The 15,111-nt window shown below is 48.2% G+C and overlaps 1 protein-coding gene across 7 annotated transcripts in view; it reads left to right on the forward strand.

Moving 5' to 3' along the window:
- Nucleotides 1–553: 553 nt before the first annotated feature.
- Nucleotides 554–15,111, forward strand: part of rnf220a (ring finger protein 220a) — a 181,345-nt gene continuing 166,787 nt past the window's right edge. For 3 of the 7 annotated variants that reach the window (XM_035423650.1, XM_035423651.1, XM_035423655.1), the window contains exons 1-2: nucleotides 554–902; nucleotides 11,555–12,439. In XM_035423650.1, the coding sequence (XP_035279541.1) occupies nucleotides 11,791–12,439 (649 nt within the window). In that variant the 5' untranslated portion in view covers nucleotides 554–902; nucleotides 11,555–11,790. The remainder of the gene's footprint in view (nucleotides 903–11,554; nucleotides 12,440–15,111) is intronic. The other 4 variants (XM_035423656.1, XM_035423657.1, XM_035423652.1 and 1 more) reach the window with 3 other exon arrangements.

Raw genomic sequence — 15,111 nt, forward strand, 5'->3', positions numbered from 1 at the left:
CATATGCCTACCTAAAAGTGTTATAAAAAGTGAATTATTTTACTGATTTCTTGCTAGCAGTAATTGTCTTGAACTCCGCGTGACTTAAAAATGTGCGCAAACCAATCCATTAGCTGTGTGCCGTACTTATACCGTAGCCTATCGGAAAGTCGTCGCGTTACCCATTTATCATTCATTTCATTAAATAACTTCTACTGCCCGTGTGACCATAATGTCTATAGTGTTACACAGACACCCTACCCCTCGGCGCATCTACACATTTGTTAGAACGCTATCCGCCTCTTTTTCGCGTGCCACATAAATCGGCTACTGTGGCCATTGGCCGAAAAAAAAACCGAAACATTATCGCGCTGTTGCAAGAGGGCAGTTAAAATATGCTTTTGTATTTTGTTTTGCAGTAGACTTCATTTCCCATGGTCTCTTCAGTGGCGAAGCTGGAAGATAATTCATTTAGTGTTCACAAAGCGGCACTGAGACCCCCCCCCCCCCTCCCTGCCCCCCCGGAGAGGAGAAAGAGGGTGGCGAGAAAGAGAGAGAGAGCGAGAGAGAATGTCAGTCAATGAGCGAGTCAGGCGCTGAGCGGCAGCACTGCACCTTATACAGTAGGCTATTTGCAAACGGCTCTCCGACCTCAGACCCGATATCTTTCCTTTTCTCCTTTTTTTTGCCAGTCTATCCAAATTCCTTCTCATTTGTACATGTAACTGACACCATTCTCTACACACACGCGCGGATAACCTATTACAAGGCAACCTGCTCCGATCATTCCTGCGCGGTGCAACTACTTTCCTTTCCACGCGACTTCGCTATCTCCGGCACCTCAACAAGCCTGCTGTAGAGAAGTGTCTGTTGTGGGGATAAAAAAGCCATCTCGGACCTCCAAAGGGATTGCTTTAAACGCCGTAAGTACTCCAAAAGCCTCAAGACGGGTTGCTTTTTATCTGATCTTCAGTCGCTGGGATCGTGTTGTCTGCTAACTTCCATGGTGACTTAGGTGGAAAAATCTCCTTATGTTGTTTGGCTGACTTTAAAATATGAACGCATGTGATTGATTGTTTTCTGGTAGTTTTTCTCCCCGTAGAGCTGGGCCATCTTTTGCTTTGCACAGAGACGTTATTGTTGCTAATTGTTATGAATTATTATTGATCAATGTTGCTTTATTTAACTTTTAAGATTATTTTTTGTTATTAATCTTCAATACGTGTGACATATTCAGTGTCCGCGTGCATTCAGTTCCAATCGTAAGACTTTAAAATAGTTTCGGAATCGCTTTAACCAGTTTTATACATTTTTTTTGCTTGTGTGTTGGGTTTTTCGGTTGCCATGGATATATTGTTCGTGAACTTTTTGGCAGAGATTTTAAAGTGAATAGTCGTTTCTCCTAAGTTTTTTAAAACTTGCTGGACTGTCCACCAGAACTGAGCTTTTTAGACTTGTATAAAACAACGCTCGCTACATATTCATAAACATTTACAAGGCTTGGCAACAACCGTGCTGTCATAATAAAATAATTGGTTCGGGACTGTTCCTGTTGATTTGTACCCATTAATTGGGTAAACATATACATCTTAATGTAACCGTAAGTAAAGAACGACTGTGGCTTCATTCTATCTATCTATCTATCTATCTACGCAGAAGATATGTAGATATAGATAGGTGTTATTTCCGCATGAATGAAGTCATGCATTTACTATGTTACACAGGAAACTGTTATCTTTCTCATATAGTATTGGTTGAACGGTTAAAAACGAGCATCTTTTTATTCCGAAGTTTAGATCTTGTTTAAAAGGTACCGTGTTATTTTGTGTGTTCATAAACACTCACTTTATTTCTTATTATAATGTGTCGTTTAGGGAATAACTTTTTTCCAGCACATTTTATATTTGTAAAGTACGGTTGTTCATATTGACATTGATGTCCAACAGATTTGCAGTAATACTAATAGGGACGGATATCTAGAGTATTTAGCATTTTATATAAAATAAAACCATATACAGATGTAGACTGATTTGTGTGCGCGTGGATAGGTGCGTTTGATTGTGCATGCATTCGAAAGTTGACTTAACCTACTGCCCATTTTGCTGTTGCAAAACGTCTGCGTATTTGTGGGATGTGACTAACAGGTGCCAGTGTTCAATTTTGATTTCCTCACAACAATGATGTCTCAAATCTGTAACTTGCCTGGCTCTTCAGCACGCAAAAGGAAACACCTGTTTACAAGGAAGCGGTACAATTTATGTCCTGTCTGAGATGACTGAATAGAATTTGGACCGTTCCCTCTGTCCTGAAAGGCTGAAAACGAGCTGGCAGAAAGCGTGACATGTCCAGCATAATTTACAATTGTGCCTAAATACCTAAAAGTTAGATTTGGTACACTGAACAAGTGCCTCTTTGCTCACATAACAATCACAATGCATTAGACGGTTTTCTTCTTCAATTAGAGGGATAATAAATGTTTCTCTGAGAAATGCAGTATTTGTAACAAATATCCTGGTCTATACACGTTAGATTTTCTTAAATAATATGTTATTTATTTCACTCAGTAAAATGGACACCTGGCCTTGGAATTTTGCGTAATTTTGGACCTTTCCCTTTATTTGGAAATCACAATCCGTTTTCGATTTTATGGTGACTCGGTGACTTCTTTGAAACTGTAATTCATGTTTTGAATTGTGCGTGGATTTAGCCTTAGCCATGGCAATATATGAAATAAGTAACCTTTTACATATTTCATTGCAACGTTTTATTGCACGCAGACCTGTTGCTGCCTGTTATATCATTGCGGTCTGGGAAATAATTATGCTACTGGTCGTGTATAATAGGTTCTAAATTAAAACAGCTTGACTCGGAAAATAAATAGTTTGTTTTCTCGTGTATTATTATTAAATACACTGTATGGGGTGTAGTAATGAAATAAACATCGGCTCCAGTTTAAAAGGAGCATCCATTGCGCCTGGTTTATCTTCTTATTTTTGGGCCATTCTCTGTTTGGCTTTTAAAAAATTATTTTATTTTATCTTTTAGAAAATAACAACTGTTTTATTCTGGTTTGACAGAACATTTACAGATGTACTTTCCGCATAGAGAGCAATTGTTTAATTACTGCTGAAGGGATCATTTGGGCTATTGCAGGTTGCTTTGCCCGCCCTGTGTTTTCTAAGTGCGCAGAGATGCTGTTAAATCTGTATTGTTCATTTCAGGGTATTTTGTAATTGTATATGTAATAAACAGCGGCTTTCAGCATGGCTTTCTCAAAAATGGCAATGGATTTTACAAGCGTTTAACTGTGTTCATTTTTACTGTCTCGTTCAGATTAGGCATTAAATAATGCATGTTTTTATATTGCGATTAAGATACCAAAAAAAACAGCAAGTCTCGGACAGCTATAGTTGCATGAATGATAAAAGAAAAACATTTTTACATTTGGTGATTTACAAATTCTGTATTGTTCTCAAAGCATTCTTTATTCCCCTTGAGTGGTTTTCCGCATTTAATCTCTGGCAAATAGAACAATTGAATTGTCGTCTGCCGAGGCTGTGGTGACCGGTGAATTTCTATTAAACTTGTTAATTGAGAATCATTATTGAGATGAACAGGCTAATGTAATTAATTGATAAATGTTGAGACTTGATCAGGGAAACAGTGATATTATTCAATAAAGTCTCTGTAGTTATTTTTTATTAGGCCTGTATTATTTCCCATATCATCAGTATAGGAGCTTGCGTGAAAATTGCCTACACGTTCTCGCGAATTTCCGGAGTGAAAACTTCTCTGCCTGTGAGATTTTATTCTCTGGGTTTAAAAAAAATCAAACCTACATCGACAGTAGCCTATCTCTCCTTTCGAATATTTTATTTTCATAGAAATTGTGGTTTTGAAGTGACTGTCCAATCAACTCTCTGTTTACGCCCAGAATGTTGTGGCCACAGTCTGTTCGCACACAAACTCCAGGACTCGATCGCATATGTTCTGGACTTTATTCCCCCCCCCCCTCCCCGTTTCTGACGGATAGCCCCGCTGATAAATGCTGGGCAGGGGAGATACTCGGCGCTCGGTGTCAGATTCACCAGCGGCAGCCGGGGAGAGACGGTGAAAGAGACAGTCGAGGCTGAAGGAAAAGTACGAAATGATTTATTTGTCGGGGTTTGGATTTCCATCCCCGGTCTTCCTTCTCTCTCCCTTTCAGCAACGATGTCAGCTGTTATTGCTTTCCATTGATTCCCTTGCAAAGTGAGAAGTGAACTAAAATTAATGTCGATTCCAGTGCCCAGATCAATAGTTAGAGTTATTTTAATCTGGATTTGTGCGCTGTGTGGAATTAAAAGTCGGAGAGCTAGCCGGCGGAATGAAACACCCGTTTCTTTCCGGAGAACAATTAAGGGGAGACTAGCTACTTTTTTCCCCCTCTCCGCTGTCGTCGAACGAGAAGTTGGAGAATGGGGCGGAAAAGGAAAAAAAGGAGAGAAAATGGAAATTGTAGTCTTGTGCCGTCTTAACCTTGAATTCATTTGCGGCTATAAAACGGCTACTTTGCTTGAGACGCGTCGTCTTGTTTAGGGTTCCGGTGCATAAATCCAGTGGACATGGAGAATAAATTAAGCATAGATTTTCATAATTGCAGTCGCCTGATGGTCCTTGATATATAGAACCCCATCAACATGGACTCTATCCCAAACCTACTTAAAAAGCAGCATTTTCTCACCCCATTCGCATATTGTGATGTGCTAATAAACACTTCACTTAAAGCACATTTGTCATGCAGATGGCGGGAGGGAAGAGTAATTAAAAGAAACGATTAAAAATAAATATCAAGTGCAGGAGGGGTTGATTTTAAAACATGTTTTTATTTGATCAATGCAAGTTGACAGCTTCGTATTGCCTATCCGCATGTGTTTTAAATTTATTCAAGGGTATATAGTATTGACAGGTGTGAGTAGGACTTGAGCACGGAGCGCGGAAGATTACCGGTGTAGCCGCCAAATGACATCCTCTTCGCCTATTTCATATTTGTGTGCAGTAGCTATAATAAGCGTTTGAGAACCTCGCCATCACGGTATTCGTTGGTAAAAACTATCGCGCAGACGTAGCTACGCAATGAGTACAATCAGGGCTTACATTTATTGTGGTAATTTGTTTTTGAGAAAAGTGTTTTTTTTTTGTTTTTTAAAAGTATTTTAATTTAAACATTGTGCAGTGGAAGATAAATTGCATGTCTGTTATATGCACAAAAAAACTATATTGATTGGAATGGGCGGTTTATTGTTTTTTTTCTGAAAATGTACCCCTGATTTGTGAATGTGTATGTATTATATATATGAAGATCAGATTGTCTGTCCAAAACTACATCTGTATGCCTGCATTTGTCTGTAGAAAAATGTGTACCCCCTGTTGATAAAAAAAAAAGAAAAAAAGACCAGCATAGAGAAGAGTATCTGCATTTAATGTTCCGGAGATAAATACCCTTGTAGCGACAATTTATTCAGCACTGCTTTCTATATCTGCAAGATTACCGCTTCCTAAAATGTTTAGCATTCCAGATCTGAGCGGAATTGATCAGAGCGCGAGGTATCATTCTTTAAGAGAGCGTATAGCAGGGCTCGCGACGCGTCCCTCATACGGGTCTCTAATGTGCGGAATTAGCATGTGTGTGTTCCGCCTGATGCAGCCTGTTTTCTTTAGGATGGACATTTTTCTGACTGCGGTGTTTTGCCCCTCGCGCACACGCACGCATTTGGAGTTTGAATTTTGATAATGGATAAGATTTTACGAAAGTGACCAGGTAAACTATATATTTATTTAGGAAAGATTAATGTTTTTATGCACAGGCAAAATTATATCAGCTAGTTTTGGGGGTATTCCTGCACATACAAGGAGAATACTCAATACTGGTATGTAAAAATAAAAAAGAGATATATTTATAGAAACACTGTTTGAGCTGTGTAATACTAGATTTTATGTTTACAGTTCACAATTTTCCATGCTTTTGAACATTTTAGCTATTGAAAATACTTTTTTTAATGCATTAGACTGAATATTATCTGGACGGTTTGCTTAGGAACTATTTCTATAAATGCACAGAACAGAAAGCTGACAGATAAAGTTTTTAATTAAAATTTTTTAGCATATGTTCACCTTTTTTATCAGCTGTTTAGATGTAGATTCACAGCGGTGGAAAAGAAGTTCAGTTTCAGAGCCTTCCCAGAAGGCTTTGGCAACGCACTGGTGACAAGTCAATTTGAGAAGGGTATCTGTTCACCTGTTCTAATTTTGCTTGTTATCTTTCCACTGCCATAACTCAGCAGAGGGAATATGCTCACCCCCGGAATGCAAAACGCATTAATGGGGATGTTTGCCACTCAGTCAGGCGTAGTTTGAGGGACACCAAACTCCAGAGGATTTGTTTATCCTGTCAGTGTATCGACATGTATCTCTATCTCTGCTGCACGAGTTTTGAACTGCGATGTTTGCTTTGAGTGTCTTGCATTCCGACAAAATAAGGAAAGGGGGGTGGGGGTGTGGGGGGGGGGGGGATGGAGAAGGGGGGGGGGGGATGGAGAATAAAAGCGATGGAGCTTCAAATAAGTCAAACTCCTGGCCGGTCCTTCATTTCCATAAGCAAACAGAAAGAGGAGGAGAGGCGGCGCGGTTTTTTCTTCAAAACTTTTTCTTTTTCTTTTTCCTCTCGCCCTTCTCCCCGAGCTTGGGGAGCGGGCTGCCTGCGCGGCGGCCCGGTTAGCGTAATGAATAGCGCGGTCAGCGGCGGCCGAGTCCATCCGAGCCCCTTTTTTATAAGCCCAGCCGGCCAACAAGTTGTCGTCAGCGGCTTCGGTGTGGGGGGGGGGGCGGGGTGGGGGGGTACTGACTGCCTCTTTCATTGTGTGTGTTATCTATTATTAAGATCCAGTGGTTGGCCAGCAGTGCCTTCTGTGCTGTGTAAACTAGGGAAACGGCTTTCGCTCTGCTGGGAATGCAGTCATGGAAGGCTGTGGGGGTGAAGAAAAGAGAGAGGGGGCAATCTCACTGTTCCCTCCCTGCCTTCTTCTCCCGGAGAAGTGATCTGCATTGGGGCGCGGGGGGGGGCGCGGGGGGAGGGGGGCGAGAGCGGGGCTCTTTGTAGTCCAGGGCTCGCTTTGAGCTCGGGGAGCCAGACACCTTACAAATAATCTGGGCTTAGCCGGGAATTAGTTTGGCTCAGGTGATTTGGATGAGGCAAACAGAGCATCAGCCCCTGAACTGCCTAGCCCGGGCAGGTTAGCAAACTTTGACAATGATTTCCTCTGTAATGAATCAATTTGCCCCGGCGCCCACCAACTTTCGAACGGTTTATTTCACGGGCAAATGTCCGCCAGCTTGCAGGAAAAGCACCTTTTTTTTTTTTTTTTTTGCTCGTTTGGGATTTTAAAGCTGAGTGTAATACTAGGGTTTTTTTAACACGTGTAACATACTGGACAGATAAGGAGAAATGAATGTCGAACGTAAGACTGACCAGCTTGTATCTGTGGCTTTTTAAATGCTAAAGTCCAAATATAAAAATCAGACTCAAACTAAGAGTTTTCACTCATGGTCAAGGGAACTTGCGTAGTGTGTAATTACTGTATCATTTCCACGGGACAGTTTGTACTCGTACGGCTCGTACCATAATTTTATGCTGTCACAATTCCCAGGTATCCCTTACTCTCTGTTGGGTGCTCCGATACTAAACCACTACAATTCCCAGGTATCCCTACTCTCTGTCGGGTTGCTCCCATGCTAAATCAGTGCGTGTCCCTCTGCTCCAGAGTGACAGCGGCTCTTTTGACGCGCGCCTGGCCTGGCCGTAGAGCGGCACCTTCAGTGGCGGCGTTTCACTCCTGATGCTAATTCAGAAAGATGTCTGAACTTTGCCGGTTCGGTCCTGTCTCTCCTCCACCCCCCCCCCCCCAGCCGGCGGCGAATTACGGTGTTTTTCGATAGTATTGACCGGCCCCTTCGGTCAGCCTCCGCCTCGCGCCAGCCGTCTGGAACGCAGAGCTAGCCGCCCACCTTGGCGTGAGTCGGCGAGCAAGCGCCCCCCGCCCCCCCCCCCCCCCCCCGAAAGAGCCTTTTGCGGCGTGAATTAGCGCCGCTTCGTACCGTTTCGCTAAACGTTCGGCGACGCTCTGCGTTCCCGCCGTCGGCTGAGCGTAGGCGCGGGAGGCGTTCCGGGCGGTTGTTTATTCTTTTTTCTCTTGTTCCCGTGAAAAAAAGGAGCAGGTTTGGAGCGGTCAGTGACCCCGCCGAGCGGCTTTTCCCTGCTCGGCCATCGTTATCAATAATAGACCAGCCTGCATTGATTGGAAGCCGAGGCTGTAAAAAAAAAAAAAATGTCAGCTTCAAGTGCTTTTTAGGTGTTTGAAATGGTTGGCATTTTAGCACATTTTAAGGGAGAGCTGGCCTAATCGGCTACTAAAATTGTATTTTCTGAAATTGGTCTGTGATCTGGAGCAATATCGAACAATATGTCCCTGATCTTTTTTTTTTGTTTTTTTTGGTCAGTTTCTGTCGTCGTTGTCACGTCTCTCGGTTTTCCGCTTGTGTTTGGGATAAAGGCTTCCGCCCCCAGTGTGCGGTCCCTGGCTCGTCCTCCGCTGGCCCCCCTGCACGTTGTGTGTTTTGTAGGGGATCGAATGACACCGTCTGGCCTACTCTCTAATAAAATGCTTGAGTGGTACTTAACCCACCTTAGTGGCTGTCAACAATAAGTAAATTTACTGACGGGGCAGAGAAAGGTATTGCTACTGGGAGGGAGCTGAGAGAGAGAGAGACCCTCCCCAGCCCAAACTTTCCCTTCTGTTTGCTTTCAGGAGCCGTCCTGCTGTTAGCTTTGACTGTCCAATTCCGTCAGTCTGGATCCATTTCATTCTTTTCCCCCCCCCCCCTTTCACAAAAAGAAGCAGAAGTGAACTATCTTTGACAGCCGTGTCTCTATCTTCGCTCGTTTTCCACCGTTTGACTTTTCTCGAGTGTTTTTCTTCACGGGGGAAATTCGGCTGAACTTGAGTCTGCCGCTTGGCAGATTAAAAATGTTTGTCGTCAATTAAAAAAATGTAAGACACGAAAACGGGTTTAAGAGTAAATATTTATTTCAAGATTCATATATTTCTGAAACGGTCCTTTTGGTGTAATTACTAGATGACATCTTGTAACTAGTAGCCTAATGTTTTTAAAAAAAAAAGATTCCTTAGTATATTTTAAGGTGCAGAAAACATGTATTCTTTGGCCATAACATTTATTTTTTTACAATAATGTCCTCAAAACATACAGATTAAATGTACAATATATAACATTCCCATTGCCGTGTAGTGGAAATCAGTTATATCAATATTTACAGGAAATTCAGTAAGTGGTTTAGAACTATAACATAAGAAAAATACAAGTGGGGGTGTTCAGTAAGAATATATGAACTGGGACTCGCAGTATGTGTGGAGTGTTGGAGTTAATTACGATACTATTACCTTGGCTGCTGCTACTGCTACAGCGAATACTATCACACCTTTGGTATTATTACTTACGTAACAACGGTACCTATTTTTATGAAACTAGTTATAATGAATTACACACTACTAATAACGTACAATCATTTTGTTCATTCGTTTTGAGTTTATTTATATTTAAGTCCACGATGTGTATGTTGCATACTGTGCTCACTTTGTGTGTGTGTAAGCAGGTGTGTGTGTGTGTGTGTGTGTGTGAGAGAGAGACAGAGAGGGAGGGAGGGAGGGAGGCCGGTAGCCGAATATTCCGCCCGTCGCCCAGCGCGGTCCCTCGGCTGTCAGGACGCGGCGACGGGCACCTCGCGTCTCTCCCCCCCTCGGGTTGCCGGGGGGGAGAAGTAGATTTGTTCCCGCCGATCCCACACGCCGGGGGGGGGTTGGGGTTTGGGGGGGGGGGGGGGGTATTAGGGGGGAAGGCGTCCGTCGGGCCGCGCGGAGGAGGAGAAATGATTAGCGCGTCCGTGCGGCGCTCGGGCGCCCCGCGCACGCCCCTCTCTGCCGGCGCGGGGGGACGTCCCGCGCCCTCTTATTGGATTGTCAGTTTCGCACTCGCCGCGCCGCGCTGATGGTAATGATGATAAAATTGAAATATCTGGGCACTTATCACTGCATTACCTCGCTATCGCCACCTGCCCGACTCGCTTTTTTTAGAGGTTATTTGAGGCTTGATACCGAGCGGAAAAGGGCTCTGCCAGTGAAGGAGGAGAGAGAGAGACAGAGAGAGAGAGAGAAAGAGAGAGGGAGAGGGTCTTTATTATTGGGGTGTTTTTTACGCGCTATTTTCAGGACTAAATTGGAGGAGGGAGGCGGTGTAACGATGCGTTCGGCGGGCCCCCCGTCGGCCCGCCGGCGGTGTTGTATGACGCCCGCGTTCTGCGGAGAGACAGGAAAGGCACCGCGTTCCCCTGCCATGTACGCGATATTGTAAAAAGGGGCTTTTTTTTTTATTTATGGGGGAAGCTGTGTGGTGTGTAAGTGTGGAGATCAGATTTTAAATTGATTTAAATGAGTGTTCTGGACAGCTGATCTCTGGGAAGGGGGGGGGGGAATAGAAAGATAGAAAGAAAGAAAAAAAACATTTCTGGAACATTCCTTCACAGTTTCTTTGATGCGGGGCCGATGTTGGGCTCGGTTCGGGCATTTGTCACGTCCTTCCTCTGTGTGTTATTTCGGCATGATGAACGGCGAAGCGCAGTTTTTTTTTTTGTTCACACGAACGCCAGTCAAAGGAAGTCAGGTGTCTTTTTTGATTTGGGGAGAGCACCGTACGCTCTCTCTGGTGTTTCCCCCCCCCCCCCCCCCCCTCGGGTTTAATATTTTGTGTGTCATTTGTTCATTAGAAGCACATCTGCGGTGACGTTCGTTTCTGGGAGAGCTCTTGTCATTTTCACGGGCCGTTTAGCTCTCCGTCGATACGGATTCTGATTAAAGGAATGCTGGGGTTTGAAGTCCGCGGCGGCAGCGGCGGCGGCGGCGGCGGTCCTACGCGTCGCGATGCGGCGGGCAGGGCCGTCTTCAAAACGCCCTTAGAGATTAAAAAAAACAAATTAAATTCCCCTCGCGCGTCCACCGATCCCACCCGCCTGTCTTATCCCCCCCCGGGGAGGATCCCGGTCTGTTTCGCTCCTGCCGTGCCGGGGGGGGGGGAGGGGGGTCAAAGGTGAATTGGAGCTAATTTATTCATTCAGTCAGATTTCCTGTGCAGATGGCGGTTAGATACGCCGCAGCCATCAGACCCGACGAGGAATCCCATTAGGGCGCGGCGGGCGAGCACGCGAGCGCGCCCCAGCGCTTATCTGATCCGCCAGCGCTCCGCCCTTATCTGCCGCAGATGGGGTTCCGGCCCAGCGGCGGAAGACGGGGGACGTGAGCAGCTTGCGCGCCCCGTCCAAACGACAGAGTCTGAGGAAAGTTTGGACTTCAAAAAACAGGATTGCGTTTGAAGTACTTTGAGGGAAGGTTTTTTTTTTTTTTTTTTTTTTTTGAGTTTCACTTTTCTCTCTCTCTCTCTCTCTCTCTCTCTCTCTCTCCTCTCCCCGCAGGACTTGACCTTCTGAGAATGACCCGGCAGTGACGTGGACCCCACCCCGCCCCCTCTTCGCCTTCGGTTTCGCCAGACCCCCCTGTCCCTGAAACCCTCGGCCTCCGACCAGTGAAGCCCCGCCTCCTCCGCCGGCCCCGCCCGCGTCTCTCTCGGCCCCTCCCCCCCAAGGCCCCGCCTTCTCTCCGCCCCCCGTCCCCTCGCCCGGCCCCAGAGGAAACCCGCCCCGGAGCCCAGATGGACTTGCACCGGGCCGCCTTCAAGATGGAGAGCTCCTCCTACCTGCCCAACCCGCTGGCGTCCCCGGCGCTGATGGTGCTGGCGTCCACGGCGGAGGCCAGCCGCGACGCCTCCATCCCCTGCCAGCCGCCCCGCCCCTTCGGCGTCCCCGCCTCCGTGGAGAAGGACGTGCACCTGCCCTTCACCAACGGCTCCTACACCTTCGCCTCCATGTACCACCGGCAGGGGGCCGTCCCCGGCGGCTTCCCCAGCCGGGACTTCCCGCCGTCCCTCCTCCACCTGCACCACCAGTTCGCCCCGCCCAGCCTGGACTGCTCGCCCATCAGCATGCTGAACCACAGCGGCGTGGGCGCCTTCCGGCCCTTCGCCTCCCCGCCGGACGAGCGCGACGGCGGCGGCGGCTACCAGTCGGCCTTCACCCCCGCCAAGCGGCTGAAGGGCTGCCTGGAGGCGGAGGCCTCGCCCCACCTGCGCTACTCGGACGCCGAGGGCAAGGAGTACGACTACACGGGCACCCAGATCCCGTCCAGCTCGCCCGGCGCGCTCAAGGTCGTGGTGGAGGACGCCGGCAAGAAGATCTTCGCCGTGTCCGGCCTGCTGTCCGACCGCGAGCCGTCGTCCAGCCCGGAGGACCGCATCGAGCGCTGTGAGTACCCCCCCCACACAACCACACCCTCCCCCCAAACCTCGTTTACCTCCGCCAGCCGCACACACCCCGCCCTGCCGGTCGTCCTCACCTGCGTTTCCTAGCGCCCAGCGTTTTTTCCTTCCGAACAGGTACACAGGAACTCTGAGTGCGCGCATCGCGTCTCTCATGTCTCCTGCTAGCACTGCTCACCACAAACACAGCAGTGAGTAAACAGGAAAACAGCCTGAGGGGAAAAACAGATCCTCTGTCCGCCGCCGCCGCCGCCGCGTGTGTGTTTGCACGCGTCTTCCTTTCAACTCTCGCGCGTCCCGACACTCCCCGGAAAACCTGACACCCGCAGGAAGTGCGCTCGCATCGGAGCGCGGAACTGCGCCGGTGTCAGCCGCGTAGAGGCGCCGCGGCGCGCCGTGACATCACACGGTGACACGGCTCTGCGCTTCTCAGGCTCAGTTCACCGCGCCTGTCTCCCCGACGCCGCCGCGCTGGCGCTGCAGGCGGAGAGGACGGCCGGGGAGCCGCCATTGGAGGAGGTCTCCCCGCGAGGGGAAGGGAAATTTCGGGAGGGAAGTGTCTGACGATAGCGGTAGCTGCTCGGGGCGAATCGCGCTGAGAAGCGTAAGGAGCTGTTTGGGAAGCGCTGCAGCCTCAGTGCCAGTAATCTGCCCCGTCAACCCTTAACCAGAAATGCAGCGGCAGCCAGTGTGAAATCCAAAAACAGTTCCAGGGGTTCAGCTTTAGTCTCACCAGCTCCGATTCGCTCCCCCGGTCTCCCGATCCTCCCCTCCTCCCTCATTCCCCATCTCTCTCTCTCTCTCTCTTTTTATCTCTCCATCTCTCTCTCTTTCTCTCTCACTCACTCTGAAATCTTGTACTCTCATTGCCATTCTCTGTACAGGCCCCTCTCTTCTGCTCAACACTGCATTGCTTCCGTCTCTTTCTCTCTCTCTCTCTCTCTCTCTATCTCTCTCTCTCTTTCTCTCATTTCTTCCCTCCCTCCCTCCCTCGCCTCTGTTACGGCCACACTCACCGTAGGGCTCACACACATCTCTCTCTCTCTCTCTCTCTCTCTCCCTCTCTCTCATTCACTCCATTCTCCACTCTTGACGCATTGAGTTTCACTCCCAAGTATTAGCGCTGAAATATTATCACTCCCTGACCAGCGGAGTTCATTTGGCCCAGTGCTCTTTTTGGCTCATTATGAAGCCGCCAACCCCCCCCCCCCCCCCTGCCCCCCCCCCCCCCCCGGCTCTCAGCTTCCTCCTCCGTTTTACTGTCATTGTGTGGTCCGCTCAGTCAGCCTGAGAAAGAGCCGAGAGCTCCAGCTTCGCATCCGCGCGTTCGCCGTCTGTATTACACGCCCGCCATTTTAACTTCCTTTTCGGTTTCACTTGCTGAGGTAAATTTCCACGGTACAGTGGCAAAGCCAGAGTGTCTCCCCCTAGGATTGAAACTCATGCCCCGCTGGTTTGCCGCCTAGCTGTAACCACTCCTACTTCTGCCACTGAAGCACATATGGCTTTCCTAATTTCCTTCTTTCCTTTGAATTGCCTCTTGATACAAGAGCTGACACTGGCTTAACCAACATGAGCATGCTGACAAGATGTGTTCATTGGTTTCTGACAAAAAACTGACAAGTGTCACGTACAGCAAATTATTTTAGCTATTGTTCAGTGTTGTCCCATTTTGAGGAGTTCAGGTCAAAAAAAAAAAAAAACTAACAAAATCAGTTTTGCGGATTTTCTCTGCAAATAATTCAGGGATGCCAGGCTCCGAACTTTTGAAATGAAAGGTGGAAAAGCCAGCGTAAAAGATGACAACAGGGGGGTGGGACGCTGCTAAGCCCCCCCCACCCCCCCCCTCACACACACACACACACACCCCGCCCGCCCCGCACGCTCACTCTTCAAAGCCCTCCATCTGATACCGCGACAGATTGGAGGGAATGCGTCAGTCAGTCCCGCCAATGAGACCAGGAGCTCATTAGCGCTCTCGGAGCCAGCGAGATGTGCTGTGAGCGTGGGAGGAAGAGATCTGAACCCCCCCCCCTCACCCTCCCCCCCCCCCACCCCCCTCACCCTCCCCCCCCCCACCCCTCCCTCTCCCTGTGGAGGAGTGCATGGCGGATGAGCCCCAGATCAAATCAGAGAGGAGTTGGGGGGGGGGGGGGGGGGTGCGGGTGGGTGGGTGTGGGGTGGGGGGGGGGGGGAGGGTTTGGTGACGGGCGGCAACTGATCACACGGAAAGACAACCGGAGGAGCTCTCAGCGCCGAGATTGACAGCTGATGAGAGAAGGAGAGAGGGAGAGAGAAAATAGAAAGAGAGTTATTCTGTATCAAGGCTGGAGTCGGAGGAGAGCGCTGAGAAAGTTGTTTATAGTTGGGTAGCTTTACGTACGTGCGTGCGGGGCGGGGTGTGGCAGGGCGGGGAGCGAGGGGGGAGGGGTTCTGGGAGGGGATTTGGGGGAGTGCGAGGAGGGACCCCAGAGGAAAGTAGGGCACTTCATTTGGGGCGTTTGGGTTATACCAACAGGAATTAGCGAGGACAGCCTGAGCCCATCGGGCCTGAGCACCCTCGCAATTACCCAGCTCCTCCACAGCGGCCCGGCCCCCTCGTCTGCAGTAAGCTGACATTCACACCATCAGATTAAAACACGCTCGCGCCGGGCTCCC

This window comes from Anguilla anguilla, chromosome 6, assembly GCF_013347855.1.
Source record: "Anguilla anguilla isolate fAngAng1 chromosome 6, fAngAng1.pri, whole genome shotgun sequence".
In the NCBI taxonomy this organism is placed as follows: Eukaryota; Metazoa; Chordata; class Actinopteri; order Anguilliformes; family Anguillidae; genus Anguilla; species Anguilla anguilla.